This window comes from Esox lucius, chromosome 20, assembly GCF_011004845.1.
Source record: "Esox lucius isolate fEsoLuc1 chromosome 20, fEsoLuc1.pri, whole genome shotgun sequence".
Classification (NCBI taxonomy): Eukaryota; Metazoa; Chordata; class Actinopteri; order Esociformes; family Esocidae; genus Esox; species Esox lucius.
This window is the reverse complement of record NC_047588.1, coordinates 26,618,543-26,635,723: the sequence shown is the minus strand read 5'-3', so window position 1 is coordinate 26,635,723 and position 17,181 is coordinate 26,618,543. Positions and strand designations below refer to the sequence as shown.

The following is a 17,181-nucleotide window of genomic DNA, read 5'->3' as shown; positions in this document are numbered from 1 at the left end:
TAATGTCATGTCATGGCAATATTAAGTAATTTGACAGAAAGGTAATGTATTGGTTTGTCTAACCTTGAGAGGGTTGTTGGTGCTGAACTCTCGCCACTTGGCCATCATCAGTGTCATCATCTTAGACACAGCGATCTTGGGATTTTTGGCTGCAATTAAGGGTCTGGAAAAAGGTAAAGCCAAAGGAAAGAAAGAATGTTTGGGGCAAGAGTGACACACAGACATAAAGTAACAGTGCAGTCCACAAATGCTGCCGAATAAAGATACAGTGTCCCTGAAATCTGCAAAGCAAGAACCAGTGGGATGAGAGCAAAAAAGTACATGAGACGTGTATTAACCTGACAAACTGGCTGAAGGCCTTGTAGTTGGTGATGGTGATGTAGTCCTCCTGAGTGAAGACATGGTCGATGTCCTTCATGCCCCAGTCCTCCAGCAGTTGGGTGGAGCTCTTGGGTTCCTGGACATGGGCAGAGTAAAGATATTACATTTCACTGTAATTTAGCCAGAAATCATGTCCAGGGAAATGTATTGCTTGACTGCTACCTTACTCACCTGGCTATCGTCGTCATCATCATCATCATCATCTTCATCTTTGTCTAGTTCTGGTTCTTTCCGTTTACTCTTGGAGCCGGATGATGAGCCTCCTTTCTCTCTCTCTCCACTCATACCTCCTCCCTTCTTCTTCTCTTTGGAGGAGCTGGAGCGCTTCTTCTTCTTTCCCCTTGGGGCATAATCACTTCCCTCACTTTCTGACCTAGCTCTTCCTCCGCCCTCTTCCTCATCTCTCGCTAGAGGCTCTACTGCCAAGAGCGGTTCTGGAGAACTGACAGGCACATCCTAAGGGAGAGCAAATAAGTAAAAATACATAAAGAACATATTAACAACTAAAACTTTCCATGAATTAATGCAATACAGTATTTCCATACAGAACTGTACAGGCATTGGGAACAGTGTGGTCTGGGGCGTAATAAGGACAAATGGTAACTATCTGTATAACCTCTTTCCCTCCCACCTTCTTGGGAGCTATCACTGATGTCAATGACTAGTCCTTCATCCTGTAAAGAGAGATGAATGCCCATCCAATACCTCTCTGATTGGCCTCTGTCTTTTGCTGCTCCTGCTCTCACGGCTTTTCTTGGCTTTCTTCTTCTTCTTTGACTTGGTGGGGACCTCAATATCAGACATAGCCTCTTCTGGTTCCTCGTCTTCCGATTGACAGGTCACAGGGATTTATTAAATACTTTTTTGAATATTTTAAAATTATGAATTCTAATTTTACTCATTCAAAAATATATTCATTATGTTATCCCATATAATGTGATTTGTATAATTTTCAGAAACTTAACTCCAGGCTGATTTTTTTGACAGCATTTCTTAAAACACAATATTTTGATGGAAAAATATGCAGCACACGCCAGTTGCCAGACTGACAGGGCATTACTTTGCTAGCTGGCAAATGTTCGTGCACGCAACTTCCAATAACAACACGCAAGCATTGACAGCGCAAATCCTAAACCTAGGACCTCTCCGGTGGTGCTCAGCTTACTAACAAGTTTGCCAGGTACTGTAAAAGCAACATATTCCGGTAGCTGCCACACTTGATTGCTTAAATTAAACTATAACTAGTAAGTAGATACCTAGCTAACTGTAACCAGCTTGCGAACAAACGTTAGCTATAACTAGCTAACGTTAACAGCGCGTCAGCTAGCTGAGCTAGCTACCAACCTGACAAGCTTGTTTTGAAAAAATAGCTCACTGCCTCTTACCATGTGCTAGTGCCATAGGTCCCATGTCTTCCCTCTCGCTCTCGCTTGCCGACATAATTGTATATATAATTTTTTAATTTCAATTCAAAGCGAGATTTCCCTCTTCGCCGAACCTTGCCTGATCTTGTTAGTGCGGGAGGAGGGAAAATGACGTGTGGGTGGTGGTGGAGAATGGAATGGGGGTGTCCAGCAGAATGGAGGGGGGGGTGGGGGGGGCGCTGTAAGAAGAGAAAAAACATTGACTTGAATTAGCAAATTTTATTGGTAGTGCCTCATAGTAAGAATAATTTATTAAATTGACATGTCAAGGTGTGACATGTTAACTATCTAATTACATCGAAATACATTTGTTTTCATTTGCATGCCCCTGTCCACCGCGCAGGAAGCTGTAGCAATGGACACCCGTCAATCATCGTGTACAGAAAATATATATTGTAGCACTCTGGATTACTGACCCACTACCGATACAAAATCCATTCAGGCAAACTTACAGTCAGGGAAGTGAAACCCCTAACACTTGTGACAAACTTACTGTAGTCCCTGGTATAGCTGAGTCTCCTTCGTGTAATGACTATGTCTCTTAGTAGTGGTAATAGTATTTTCTAGAGATTAATGAGCAACAATATCCAGCGCAATAAAAATGTGTCGTTAATGACCCCGCAAAACACGTTACACACTATCCGTCCCCCTTCTCTCCCCCTGCCTTAGTGGCTAGCAAAGCTTAGCTAACATCCTCACAAACACACAAAGGGGGCAGACATCCCAGAATAATCCTCAACACCCTCCCTCGGCGTTCTGTAACACTCACACAACTCTGCATAGTTACCTCGCAACGGACAGACCATAATACTCAACATGCACGCACCCCTCCCCCTCCACATACACACACGCGCTCATGCACGTACACTTCTACTGCGCGCGCGCGAACACGCACGAACACACACACACATACACACACTTCCCCTTCAGTCCCAGCCCCTTAGCAACCCCGTTGTCATGGAGACGTTCCTCCCGCCCTCACTCAGACAGACCATAATACTCTAGCCACTGACATCCCATAATAAACACAACTCCTAAAAAGAAGGAAGAAAAAAATACCAGTCACATGGTCTCCTGGGAAACTCTAGGCCACTGGCGACAGACCATAATATTCACAGACTGTCCACCTGGCATGTGCACCACTGCACCCAGAAGACCTGAGAAACCCTGTGCGATGATTGTGCCTACGTACTTACAGGCTGTGCTTACGGTTCAAAACGGCCACTTGGTTGGAAATAAGTCCAGGCCCACAGAACTGAAGCACAGTTGGCTTAGTCATAAATACAACATAAACAAACAGGTTTGCAAACACTCAGGATTGTTCAGTACCAAAAACATGTACTACTTGTGTCAATGATGGACTACTGTGTCACATGTTAGGCACTTCTATGGACACAACCGAACAACCTCTGGACTGGCACATAGTTAAGGTCTATTTCCCCGTCTATTGCCATCCTCTGGACAGGGTAGTGGAAACGGGATTCAGTTTTGCATTACACAGAAACAAAAATAAATACTAAACATTTAAAACACATTTTTGGTACAGATGCATTGTGTATTTAATTTGGCCACATATGGTCCATAGATCACATTTATTGTACACAACTGTCAATGATTTGTTTGTGCCCACATACAAATCAATCAGTGATAAGAATAAAGTGATATGAGATAGGTGTGATTGATGAATGATTCATGGATTGACTGTGACACTTGTGTAGCAGTCACATCTGCTTGCCCACATCAACCAACAAGATCTTTCCTTCACCTCAATCAGACATGGTTGTTTTCTAGATTAGAGGGGTTTCTGGCTCTAGTGGCAATGTCTATCCAAAGCGCTAGTGCCCAAGGACAAATTACCTTGACAAGGCAACTTGTTCTTATAATAGAGGTGCAATAAAAAAATATTCAACCAACAATTTTCCTCCCTACTTTATGCTATTAACACATAGGAGTTATGACACAGTGGTGCATTGTAATAATTTTACCTTAAATGTTTGTTCAGGATATCCTGTTTCACATTCACCCTGACTTTGTGTTGTTGCCTCTGCTGGTAATTTAATGTATCATCTGTGACAGTGTCTGTCCTGTACCTTACTATTCAATGCATAGTGATTGAATAACACATAGTAATACATTATGACTATATCAATCAGACTATTAAATTATGGCCACATCAACTTGACAATTAGATTATGACTAAATCAACTTGACTATTACATTATGACCACATCAACCTGATTATTACATTGTGACCATATCAACTTGACCATTACACAATGACCAAATCAACCTAGTTAACACATTATCACCTTATCAACCTATTATATTATGACTAAATCAACCTTACTATTACATTATGACCATATTAACGTGACTGTTACATTATGACCATATTAACCTGACTATTACATTATGACCATATTAACCTAACTATTACATTATGACCAGAGTTGGGGAATAGCGGGTCACAAAAAAACAGAAAGTGTAATCTGTTACATTACCAACAAAAATATTGTAATCGGATTACAGATACTTTTGAAAAAAATTATGATTACTTCTTGGATTACTTCAACTGAAAAAGAATAGGTGCGCGAAATAATCATGACACGTTGTATGTTTGATTTTTTTATTTAATGTTTTAAAACAGTTATTTGAACCCAAATAACAATTGCGCGCACCTGTTGTGTGTGTAATCATCATGCGCACAAAGGCGGGCGCGCATTAACAAATTAGTGACCGATGAAGCACTTGTTTAATTTTCTCCGGTTTTGGTTGGTTAAAATTGAGTATATCTACGATATTAGCGTATCCATAGAAAATGTGATTAAGTTATGTACTAATGAATGCATCTTTCTCAGAACAATGTTAGGCAATAGGCCTACCTGGGGTTATATCATTTTTAGACAGTAAATGTTTAGAATATTAGGCAAGTATTTGTTAGATAGCTGTAACATGGCGCTGCCTTAAAGATAAAACATTTGGAATTAATCACGATATTTGAGGAGAAAAAGGTGTGTCGGGAAGCACTCTACTAAAGGAGGATGATTTGTCTTTGATGCAGCCACCTCAACTCCATAGAGGTAGGCCATGTGATTCTGCTTGCATTGCATCTCAGAAAATTGCGTTAATTGGTTATCATTGGCTACTGACAACATCGAATTTAAGCTAAGAGTGCAGGTGTATATAATCACAGTTTGTTTCTTTAATTTGACTTTTGAAAATCCATCGCTGGTGGCCCTAATAATCGCAGGTTACGTTTGCGCGGGTAAAACATATTGTGTGCGGGTGTTTATTCATGACTGCGAACGTGCATTCGCATGCCTGGGGTTTCTGAAACGTTTGAAAATTGAAAATGTTGGTTGTGGAGCAAAACATCAGACTACTCAAATTTAGTGTACGCGCGAAAAGCTATGGATATCTTGATTTTTACATTTACATTTATGTCAATACCCTTTTCGAGAAATTGCCGTTCATTTTTCAACGTTTTGAAGCTATAAAAAACATAAGTATAACACAAATTACAGAATAGGTTAACACATCCTTAGAGTTTGGGTTATGTTCATAATAAAAGTCAGATTCTGGAAGATCAAGGGTTATTGGATTAATTGGAATGACTGATTATCTGACAGACATTTAGTGTGCATTGTAGAGATGTAGCACAATCATACTGAAGTACAAACCCGATTCCTAAAAAGTTGCCAAATTTCATAAACTTTAATTCACAATAGAATATAGATAACATATCGAATGTTGAAAGTGAGACATTTTGTAATGTCATGCCAAATATTGGCTCATTTTGGATTTCATGAGAGCTACACATTCCAAAAAAGTTGGGACAGGTAGCAATAAGAGGCCGCAAAAGTTAAATGTACAGATAAGGAACAGCTGGAGGACCAATTTGCAACTTATTATGTCAATTGGCAACATGATTGGGTATAAAAAGAGCCTCTCAGAGTGGCAGTGTCTCTCAGAAGTCAAGATGGGCAGAGGATCACCAATTCCCCCAATGCTGCGGTGAAAAATAGTGGAGCAATATCAGAAAGGAGTTTCTCAGAGAAAAATTGCAAAGAGTTTGAAGTTATCATCATCTACAATGCATAATATCATCCAAAGATTTAGAGAACCTGGAACAATCTCTGTGCGTAAGGGTCAAGGCTGGAAAACCATACTGGATGCCCATGATCTTCGGGCCCTCAGACGGCACTGCATCACATACAGGAATGATACTGTAATGGAAATCACAACATGGGCTCAGGAATACTTCCAGAAAACATTGTCAGTGAACACAATCCACTGTGCCATTCGCCGTTGCCGGCTAAAACTCAAAATAGAAGCCGTATCTAAACAGGATCCAGAAGCGCAGGCGTTTTCTCTGTGCCAAGGATAATTTAAAATGGACTGTGGCAAAGTGGAAAAGTGTTCTGTGGTCAGACGAATCAAAATTTGAAGTTAATTTTGGAAAACTGGGACGCCATGTCATCTGGACTAAAGAGGACAAGGACAACCCAAGTTGTTATCAGCTCTCAGTTCAGAAGCCTGCATCTCTGATGGTATGGGGTTGCATGAGTGCGTGTGGCATGGGCAGCCTACACATCTGGAAAGGCACCATCAATGCTGACAGTTATATCCAAGTTCTAGAACAACATATGCTCCCATCCATACGTCTTCTCTTTCAGGGAAGACAATGCAATTTTCAACATGTCAATGGCAGACCACATACTGCATCAGTTACAATGTCATGGCTGCATAGAAGAAGGATCCGGGTACTGAAATGGCCAGCCTGCAGTCCAGATCTTTCACCCATAGAAAACATTTGGCGCATCATAAGGAGGAAGGTGCGACAAAGAAGACCTAAGACAGTTGAGCAACTAGAAGCCTGTATTAGACAAGAATGGGACAACATTCCTATTCATAAACTTGAGCAACTTGTCTCCTCAGTCCCCAGACGTTTGCAGTCTTTTATAAAAAGAAGAGGGGATGCCACACAGTGGTAAACATGGCCTTGTCCCAACGTTTTTTGAGATGTATTGATGCCAGGAAATTTAAAATCAACTTATTTTTCCCTTAAAGTGATACATTTTCTCAGTTTAAACATTTGATATGTCATCTATGTTGTTTTCTGAATAAAATATTGAAATTTGAAACTTCCACATCATTGCATTCTGTTTTTATTCACAATTGTACAGTGTCCCAACCTTTTTGGAATCGGGTTTGTAGATGGTTTAGAAACCCTTTCCATCATAACCCATTAGGTCAAATGCAAATTCTGTTTCTGGCCAGCTATGTAAACTCTAACATTAATTGATCCCACAAAAGGTGTTCAGTTGGTTATGGGCTATTCCTATTTGTCTACTAATGCCTCTTAATATTAAAGTAATCCAAAAGAAATCAGATTACCTTACTGAGTTTGAGTAATCAAAAAAGTTACGTCACTGATTAAGAATGTGTAGAGGTAACTTGTAACTGTAGGATTACATACCCAACCCTGATTATGACCATATTAACCTGACTATTACATTATGACTATATCAATCAGATTATTAAATTATGGCCATATCAACCTGACATTATGATCCTATTAACCTGACTATAACATTATGGTTATACAACCTAACTATTATATTATGAGCATATCATCTGGCTCTCACCAGTGTAACGTTTACATGCTGCTTTCTTCAGATGGAATAAAAAGTAAACAAAATGAAATAAAATGTTTGCTGTTTACATTTGTATTTGATGTTCTACATTTTATGTTTTATTCCCCTGATAATACCAAGCGAAAACGTTCCACTTAAGGAACTAATGCTAAATAAATCAGTGCCCAAAAGCTACTGAGCCAAACCAACAGAATGCTCACCTTCCTTGTCTCCTGTGCTCTGTCACTATGGAGATTGGGGAGGGGTGAGGGGGAGCTTGTATCAACCAATCAAAATTGGGTAAGTGGTGGGGGGGGGGGCATACCCCATCCCTTCTGAATCACACCAGCAAAACATCCCATAATACTGTTTCGTTGTCTTTGTTACAGGAACCTACTGACCATAACAGGGTACTTCTCAGTGGTCTACTGGGCCTTCGTGTGTTCTGCTCTGCATCTGCATTGATGTGTAAGAAATGGACAGATTGAAGAAAACCCTTAATATGCACCTTGCATACTTTCAACCCCCCTCATTTAAAGGCCAATACAGAGATTCCAAGAGGATACCTTTTTGGCCACCAACATGGACCTATGCAAAGTACTGAAGATCATGGATTGGATGTTTGGGAACCAGACCACCCCCCCTCACATACACACACACATTTACCACTGACCAGCATCATTTGACAAAGAGGTGTTCTGAATTCAGGCAGGTATGCAGACAAATGATTACAACTGAGGCAGTTAAGGAATACACAGCAAGACAGAATGAGAAAGGTTACACACACCACACTCAGACATATAGGGACAGAGAAAAATCACCGGTCCAGCAGAAATGTTTCCTTGTCCTTTGTACTAAATAGCCTTGTAGCCTATTCCCTCTACAGGTCAAGTGCACTAAGTGTTTTGGACGGCAAGCAGCCTTACACTGGGTCAATCCCACTGAGCGTCATCACAATGAGTTGAAATTCAAATGGATGTTTTTTGGGAGAGTTTTTAAGTATATTCTTTTACTGAACTGCCTGTATCGAATTCAGAAGGAGTTGACCCAGAAACACCAGAAGAAAGCATTGTCTCTACCTCTTTCTGGCAGTGTGTCTGTGTCCAGCCCAGGTGTATTGAGCCATTGCTCTGGCTACACATGCCCCAGAACATCTCCCCATGACTCACGCCGATACCATGGCAACTAAAGCCCCCCATGTCAGACAGTTTTCTGTTGTAGGCAAATGGAATCTCTGCTACCCCTCTACCCCATACACCCTTTCATTTAATAACACCTAAATTCCATAGTATTCATAGCCCGCTACACACACATTCCACCCCCAACACCACCACCCCCATCAGGCCCCTGCATAACAACCTCTCCATCCAATAATACTCACAAACCTCTCCCATCCTCTGACAGCCATATCACCCCCACCCACCGCCTAACAACGGTTCTATCCCATAATATTAACAGCCTCACACACTGCCCCCACCCCCACATGGCTACTGCTCACCCCCCCCCAACACAAAACATCCCATAATATCCACAGCTCCCACCACTCATGCACAAATGCCATGAGTGCACACAGTCTCATACTGTACTGCATTCAGCCACACTAGCTGACTATTCTGTCCTTACAACGGGAATGGGTGGTTTGGTAAGAAATGTCTCTCTGTGGTATTTGTGCCTTCACAATATCTGGTAGTGGCAAAGTCAGATAAGATTGCTTTGATACCACTCAGGCTCAGAAAATAGTTTGCATGTCCCCATAGGGGTCAGAAAAATGAGATACCACCAGAGAGAGAGATACCACCAGAGATAGAGAGATACCACCAGAGATAGAGTTATCACAAGTCCGTCCCACAATAACCTGAGACAAGGCTGTGCTCATTGAGTTTAGGTTTACCGCAGACAACCTACTATAGAAATGTGTTGAAGGTAGTTGGTTTACACCTGTAACGTGACTTTGGTCAATCAGAGCCTGAGTGAGGCCATCTAGGCATGATACAAAACAATCCTGACACAGAAACAGACAGACAAAAAGACGGGATGTTATTTACGAGAGAGGGGTGAAGGGACAGGGAGGAGCACAACGGAGGCGCCGGACGTGACAGTGGCCAGTCCATCGCCATGGTGTTGCTGTGGGATACAACGAAAGACGTCACTGAGAGAAGCAGACGGACACAAAGGAGGAATAGGACATGGAGAGTTAAAAAGGAGGGAGGGGGACTGGTGAAGGGGGAACTTTTCAAATGTAGAGAGAGGTTTGGTGGTGGGGGTAGGTTATTTGTTTGTTCAGAGTGGGCCTCGTGTCATTGGGTTCAGGTTGTGATATCACAATTAGCTGTAGAGCCGGGGTCGGCTGGGCAACAGGGCCCACAGATAAACTGCCTTGTCTCATGCAGGTCTTTCTACTAATCAATGGAACATTGTCCAGCCTATTAGATGGATCAGATGTGCCTGTAAGTGAACTAGTGTGTCGGTTTTAAGAGCTCTTAATCACTTAGTGAATTTGGTTTTCAAGCATTGGGCCAGAACAAAATCCTGGACCTTATAGCTTTCCAAGAAAGGGATCTATGTTTTCCTCCTCATATAATCCTGACTAGTGGACACCACAAAAGTCTGTGGAAAGACACAGAAACCAAAGAAGTGCTCATTGGAGATCTACTCAACTAGCGCCAAGTTTCTGAGGAGCCTGAAGGATCTACATTAAGGTTAAATTACTGGGAGCTGGAACAACTGATAAAATTAGAAATGGGGAAAAATGTTCAGAGCCTGGGGTGAAGGTTCCTTGTTGCACCTCTTCCTTTTCCCTTAAACCTCCGTTTAGCACCGCACTAGTCTTCTCATCCCTCAGGCCCTCCATCTCTTACTTCATCTGTCTCACTCAATCCCTGACTTCATCCCTCCCTCCCTTACTCCATTCTCCTGATTTATTTGCCTCCGTTCCAATATTTGTCGTCACTGTGTTTTCTTCCCCTTGTCTAAATGTCACCCCTTCTAAGACAATGTAAAGAGGGAGAGAAAGAGAAAAAAGAGGGCAAATGCGGGGGAGATAGAGGAGGGGAGGTGAGAACTCGTAAAAAGAGCAACAATGTTTGGGAAGATTCAACATTAGGTAAGACACTTTCTCACACAGTACATATTTGTGTATATACAAGACGTGGTCACAATTCTTGGATGACAGGTGTGTATCTGTACTTCCTCTTCTGGTTTGGGAATTTCACATTGGACATTGAAGCTTCTGCACATTTTAGTCAGCCTCATTACCTGTAGCCGCTGAATTAACAGGGGCGTACTGTAGCCAGGGCCACTGAATTAACAGGGAGGTACTGTAGCCGGGGCCACCGAATTAACAGGGACGTACTGTAGCCGGGGCCACTGAATTAAAAGGGGCGTACTGTAGCCGGGGCCACCGAATTAACAGGGACGTACTGTAGCCGGGGCCAATGAATTAACAGGCACGTACTGTAGCCGGGGCCACTGAATTAACAGGGACGTACTGTAGCCGGGGCCACTGAATTAACAGGGACGTACTGTAGCCGGGGCCACCGAATTAACAGGGACATACTGTGGTCTCACAGAAGCTCTGAAAGTTCTTGGAAACTGACGAGCACAGATACAGATCCACAGACACAGACCATTCAGCAGAACCCAGCTTAGCGCTTCCCATCTCCAGTGTGGGTCACTTATTATGTCTTGTCCGAAGCATGCACAATGGAACCCAAGTCATTCCTCAGTGTCACTATTAATGTACTGTAGTGTCACCATTACACTGTTCCCTCCCTCTGACTGCCACCCTACATCACTTCGTTTTCTCCCTCCCTCCCTCGCTTTCTCCCTCCTTTATAACCCATCTCTCCTATCCCACTGTTCACACTCCTTCTTTCTGTCTTTTACAAGACTGGACACACATTTGTTTTCTTAACTAGAGGAAGGAACCGATGGAGAAACACCAGAGGGGCCAAATGGTTTTTTACATATTCTCTTACTCAGATATGAGGGGCTTTTTTTATGCTGAGTTTTGAGGTTTTCAATACTTATTATATGTGTCATAATATTTGTATTTTTCTTCCTCTCAAAAAGGCTTTTAGAAAAAGAGAGAAAGGACAAACAAAAATAGTGGCCACATTTTGATCATAGTCAGTAAAAAAAAATATTTTCTGACATTCTTTCGTACTTGGATGACTTTACATAAAATATATTCTTATTTCCATGTTCCTGCTATCACAGAGGTGGAAATCATTAAACTTTAAGATTGATACCGTTCACTGAGAAATTGGATTTAATTTTAAATCTGCTTTTCACATTTCAAAAGAGAAAAACTGGACAGTGTTGGACATGAACTGGTAAGAAACAAAGTTTATGAATACGCTGTACTTATCCAGAGAACTTCCCATATGCATACCAGTTACCGTAGAAGATGAAATTACACTACATGGAGACAGATTCTAGTCTATAGTGTCAGATAATGCTTTCAACTGTGTATTGTACATTGTTTATTGTAGTGTGGACAACATTGACTTTGTGTTTAATGTTGAAGGCTTTATACAATAGAATTTACAAAAAAGTTTACTTCAATTGATTAAAAAAGTTGGCCTACTATTTGAAGTGTTAATCTAAACTTTGTCGAAGACCAGATGGTTGCAAAAATTTGTGAGAGGGTTAAATCAGTTATTCCAAAAGAACAACACAGTATTGATTGGTTTGCTAACCAGATGGACCTTCTGTCTGCAGATATGAGGGGATCATCCCCAGACTCAGAAACTTGGACCACAGGTGAAACTAACTCTATAAAAAAGCCCGATTGACTGACAACGCAGTGCACCTGTGGAAACGTGCAAACTGCTGCCCAAGGACACTCACTGACCCACAGGGACGGACAGACAGACAGTCTGATGCAAACTGTCTCTGCTGTCAATCTCACGGCACAACTCCTGCTGTTGCTATGGGCAACCCACCCGACCATGGCAACCAACTGGCTGTAAGTCTGGCTTTCCGGGAGGAAGAGAAAGAGTTTGTTTGTCATGCTATAACTTTTAAAAGATGGTGACATGTCTCTAAATCTCTTTCTGTTGCCCCCCTTTTCTCTCTTTGTCTCTCCCTCACTGACCTTTTCTCTTTCTTTTGCACTCTCTCTTTCCCTTCACTGTGGCTTCTCTCTCTTTTGTCTGCTGGTCTTCTCTCATTTTCCTCTCTCTCTGAAACCCTGTCCCCTGTGTTCATCCTCTCTTCTTCCCTTGTCTCAACCTTTCCCTTTATCTTTACTGTGACTCACACTTTCTTCCCCTTTTCCCGCTCTATCACTTCCCCTCTCCCTCTTCTTCCCCTTATCTCTCAGCTCCCTGGCGAGGATGCCGCGTTCGCGGCCCGTGTCGGGTGCTGCCCCCTGTGGGCGGCTGAGGGGACTGTCTGTGGGGCAGGTGGGGGTGTGTAGGGCTCGGGGGGAAGTAATGGAGTCTGTGCGCAAGGCGGCCGAGATGGTCATAGAGGAGGTACGAGTCGAGTGGGGGTATCGACTGTATTGAGGCGAAGCCACTGTCTTTCTTGAAGACAAGTTCGATCTGCATCATCATGACTGTCAGTCATCTTCAACATCATCTCCAAAACCATCTCCTTAACCAATACCCATATCAGTGCTAAGGAATGTCATCATCAAGCACAATATCACAGTCATCTACATCCTCTTCAATCAGCATCATTGCAATCACCTCATCTTCAGTGTTCAGTACAGTATCAAGTGCATATGTTCTTACTTCAGTCAACACCTTTGGAAAATGTGTCTATTGGTCTATCTGCCTGCATTCCTGCCTGTCTCGCTCTGTGTGTGTGTGTGTGTGTGTGTGTGTGTGTGTGTGTGTGTATTTCTTTCTCCATGACAGTAGTCTATACCTGCATTACTTTCCCTTTCTGGCTGTATCTATCCGTGTATTTCTGTCTTTTTGCTGATCTATATGAACTCATGTCTCTCTCAGTGTCAGCACCAGTTTCGGAATCGCCGTTGGAACTGCTCAACCACTCCGCGTGGAATCAACGTGTTCGGCCGAGTAATGAGCCAAGGTGAGTGTCTGGTAGACACTGACAATAAATGGCTGCACTGCTCTCAGTACAGTGCTGGTCCAAGAGAAGCAGTTCAGCCAGAAGAACTGATCGGAAACCAGGCCACTTGTTCTGATCCCATCTAAAACCAGGCACACGTGAGGCGGCCTTTGTGCATGCCCTGTCCTCGGCGGCCGTGGCGGTTGCAGTCACGCGAGGTTGCAGCCGGGGTGAGCTGGAGAGGTGTGGCTGTGACAGGAAGGTCAGAGGGGTCAGCCCGGAGGGTGAGTTAAAGATGTAGGCTTCGGGTCAGCTGTGCATGCCTTCGTCAAGACGTCCGTCCATCTGTAGGCCTATTTTGCTGTCGGTCTCTACTGGCGTGAAAACCACAGGTGGAAGATGTGCATAACGCTGTGAATGTGTTCTGGGCCTGTGTGTACATTGGTCCTGCAGGTTTCCAGTGGTCAGGCTGCAGTGACAACCTGTCATATGGTGTGGCCTTCTCCCAGACGTTTGTGGACGAGACAGAGCGTGCCAAGGGGCTGTCGGCAGGACGACCCCTTATGAACATCCATAACAACGAGGCTGGACGGAAGGTTTGCGTTGGGGCGCTCAGTTATTCAAACTTGACCATCTTCAGTCGGTCCTAGAAAACGCAAACGCCAGGGTTGTGTTTGTCTCCCAAGGGAGTAGCATGGAACTGCCGCGGCTTGCAGTAACTTGCTCTGGATGGGAGAATCGGCTTAACCTTTAACTGTTCCCTTTTTCCCCACCTCCTGATAATTATGTTCCCGTCCCTGCATTCCCAGGCAATCCTACACAACATGCAGGTGGAGTGTAAGTGTCATGGAGTCTCAGGATCATGTGAGCTGAGGACCTGCTGGAAAGTCATGCCTCCATTCCGACGTGTTGGGGCAGTGCTGAAGGAACGTTTTGATGGAGCCACAGAGGTACAACCCGGCACATGTTTCATAAATCATGTATTAGTTGACAAACCATTGGAAATCAGGGATTCGTACATCTTCTGGCACCCTTTTACAACCTCTAAGAAACAACCAATATCCTCAATCGTCCAGGTGCGCCTGTCCCGTATTGGCTCCAGGACGGCACTGCTTCCCCGGGACCCCCAGGTCAAACCTCCTGCTGCCAGGGACCTGGTGTACCTCGCTGCCTCTCCAGATTTCTGCCGCCTCGACCCTGACAACGGCATCCCAGGGACTGCTGGCCGACGCTGTAACGGTAAGATGGACGCTGGGAAACCGGCATTCAAGTTTTCTGAGGAGATCAGGCGTCTTTTGCTTTCTCCTAAACATCCCCATCTGGCCCTCCCAGGCACCTCCCGGCTGGCGCCAGATGGTTGTGAGCTGGTGTGTTGTGGGCCAGGGTACAGGGCGGGCCGGGCAGAGGTGGTGCAGCGTTGCTCCTGTAAGTTCTCCTGGTGCTGCTCCGTTCGCTGCCAGCAGTGCAAGAACACAGTGATGATCCACACCTGCCGAGAGTGAACCTGGGACACACAAGATCCTTACACCGGTCCAAACACTAGAACAAAAAAAGTGTCAGGACTTTCTAATACAATACACACACACACTTGAAGGCTTAAGGACTAGAAGATTCTCTGAAAAATTATTCATGTGAAGTTAATATTCAATTTTTTAAAAACGAAACCCCTGAAAAAAAAACACAAGTACCATAGAGCATGTTTGCCCCCATTTGGAGAGGCATTGCTGTTTTTGTGGTATTCTATATCACATGTGTCAAAACACATCCCACGGTGGGCCATGTCAGCAGTTTTTGTTCCTACCTTGTGCTTGGGTTGGACTCCAATCACAAAGCAGACACATTCCCTCTGGGAAATACCGATTTTAGATGCCAGTTCAATTGACCAAAGCTGCCCGACTGCCCTTGATTGGGCTTGAGGGGACAAGTAAACAACTTTGCTCACTTGCAGAGTTGATATATCCAGAATTCACAAATCATGTGTCTAATGCAGATGGTTGCAAAGCGTTAAATCGATACAAAATCATCAATGGATTTCCCCAAAATGACCACATTTGTTTAAATAGTAAGATGTTTGCTGACAGTGTCAGATACCAACAAAATACATTTGTTTACTCTTCCAGTTGAGCTTTAGCAATGTTGCTAGTTTTTCATAGGATATAGTTTATTTTTCATTTTAGTGAAATATCTAACAAATGAAAATTAATATATTTAAATACATGATTAGAAAGAAGGGTATTCTCTTAATACCTACCTTTCTACTGATATTTAAATAACTGTGACATTCTCTGCAGATACAACCTTCATGCTGATTAGCAGATGAACCTTTTTTTATGTAAAAGTCTGCGACAATAAAAGTGTACCATTAAGAAGTACACCATTAAAAAGAGAATCATTTCAAACAATTCTGAGAAATTTTGAATGCCCAATATCTCAGAACATCATCATGCTTTCATCAGATAAAACCATCTAGTCCCAAGGTCTGGCACTAAAACACTAGCTAGACACTAGAAAACTGGGCTTGGGCTCTGCAAGGGTTTGCCAGGGTCAAGACATTCTAGAGCACCACAAAACATTGTCTAGACACTGAACACTAACCAAAATCTCTAGAACATGTACAAATCTGCAAAGCTGTCCTGGCATAAAGTCAAAAACTCCAGTCAGAACTGTATTGACAGTATGGATGAGTGCATTGAGAGAGTGAGGCTCTACGCATTACAGAAACCTCTGCCAGGCAGAAGGTGGAAGGTCTTCCCCCATTACCTCTAGTGCCAAAGAATAGAAATACAAGGATACTCACTAAATAGACCAATATTTACTGTCATGAAACATAGAGGTCATTATAATGTACTTTTCATACCTAAAATGATAATGCAGAATTGAGAAAAGTATTGGATTTCAGTGTCCTGTACAGTGGAGGAAACTAATGGTATACTTGTACGTAGGTATTTGTCTAGATCCCATTGACACACACAATTAACACTAACTTAAACTGACAAAGCTTTTAAAGCTGAAATTAACTACCACTAACCGGGAATTTACAGCACTTTCGTTAAATGCATTCACTTTCAGTGTAGCAGGTAGTTGCAGGTGTTATACATTTACTGTATTTATGTATTTTGCCACTATACTGTCTTTAATTTATTTGTATGTTGAGTATTTTGAGGCCTTCCTCCTGCCAGTGAGAACACCTGTCCTGTCCCCACAGGTCTGTTGTACACACTGCTGTAGTCCATCAGCTGTGAAGCATGTTGCCCAGTGTTCTGCACAGTTGACTTGATCAAATAAAAGCATTTTCACTACAGCCTCTTCCATGTGTGCCCTGTGTACTTTCACATGATAAGTGTATTTTTTTGGAAATCCAGTTCTCAAGGACTAACTCATTTCGTCAGTTAAACAATTTTATTACAAACATTCTGTGATTACAAAGAACCAGAAGTTGAATAGAAAAATGTTGTCACAATCATTTGTACTATCAAGATTACAATCAGCTATTAAAAATATTACAGCTTAATTTGTTATATTATCAATCACAATCAAATTGGTAGTCAAGCTAAATATTATCAAAATGATAAAAATAATAATAAACTTGAATAACCGCTAAGAATTTCCCAAAAGAGAAGTCATACAATTAATGAGGCATACACAAAACAAAAAGGATGTGGCCACAGATCACTGTTCTCTGATCTTTTTTTCCCGTCACACAAAAAACCCTGAAG

At 42.6% G+C, this 17,181-nt stretch overlaps 2 protein-coding genes across 8 annotated transcripts in view; one reads left to right on the top strand and one right to left on the bottom strand.

Annotated features, from left to right (window-relative positions):
- Nucleotides 1-2,574, bottom strand: part of chd4b (chromodomain helicase DNA binding protein 4b) — a 29,180-nt gene extending 26,606 nt beyond the window's left edge. For 3 of the 6 annotated variants that reach the window (XM_029115358.2, XM_029115360.2, XM_029115361.2), the window contains exons 1-6: nucleotides 2,299-2,570; nucleotides 1,767-1,984; nucleotides 1,087-1,205; nucleotides 553-837; nucleotides 339-457; nucleotides 64-163 (exon numbers count right to left, since the gene is read on the bottom strand). In XM_029115358.2, coding sequence (XP_028971191.2) covers nucleotides 64-163; nucleotides 339-457; nucleotides 553-837; nucleotides 1,087-1,205; nucleotides 1,767-1,821 — 678 coding nt within the window. In that variant the 5' untranslated portion in view covers nucleotides 1,822-1,984; nucleotides 2,299-2,570. Of the gene's footprint in view, nucleotides 1-63; nucleotides 164-338; nucleotides 458-552; nucleotides 838-1,086; nucleotides 1,206-1,766; nucleotides 1,985-2,298 lie in introns of all 6 variants that reach the window. The other 3 variants (XR_003777548.2, XM_029115362.2, XM_029115359.2) reach the window with 3 other exon arrangements.
- wnt4b (wingless-type MMTV integration site family, member 4b) lies at nucleotides 1,228-16,766 on the top strand. Of its 2 annotated transcripts, XM_010903566.4 has the most exons (10): nucleotides 1,228-1,561; nucleotides 7,831-7,909; nucleotides 12,164-12,410; nucleotides 12,768-12,921; nucleotides 13,402-13,486; nucleotides 13,618-13,749; nucleotides 13,919-14,061; nucleotides 14,275-14,415; nucleotides 14,542-14,704; nucleotides 14,798-16,766. In XM_010903566.4, the coding sequence occupies exons 3-10, from the start codon at nucleotides 12,325-12,327 to the stop codon at nucleotides 14,965-14,967; spliced, it is 1,074 nt and encodes a 357-aa protein (XP_010901868.1). In that variant the 5' UTR covers nucleotides 1,228-1,561; nucleotides 7,831-7,909; nucleotides 12,164-12,324; the 3' UTR covers nucleotides 14,968-16,766. The 2 variants fall into 2 exon arrangements, with proteins under 2 accessions (XP_010901868.1, XP_019896532.1); XM_020040973.3 differs by lacking the exons at nucleotides 1,228-1,561; nucleotides 7,831-7,909 and adding an exon at nucleotides 9,786-11,775.
- The last annotated feature ends 415 nt before the right edge of the window (nucleotides 16,767-17,181 follow it).

Coding starts and splice junctions, on each gene's coding strand:
- wnt4b (XM_010903566.4), top strand. CDS start 12,325: ATGCAAACTGTCTCTGCTGTCAATCTCACGGCACAACTCCTGCTGTTG. Junction 13,750..13,918: donor CAGAGGGGTCAGCCCGGAGG/GTGAGTTAAAGA, acceptor TTGGTCCTGCAG/GTTTCCAGTGGTCAGGCTGC. Junction 14,416..14,541: donor GTTTTGATGGAGCCACAGAG/GTACAACCCGGC, acceptor TCAATCGTCCAG/GTGCGCCTGTCCCGTATTGG.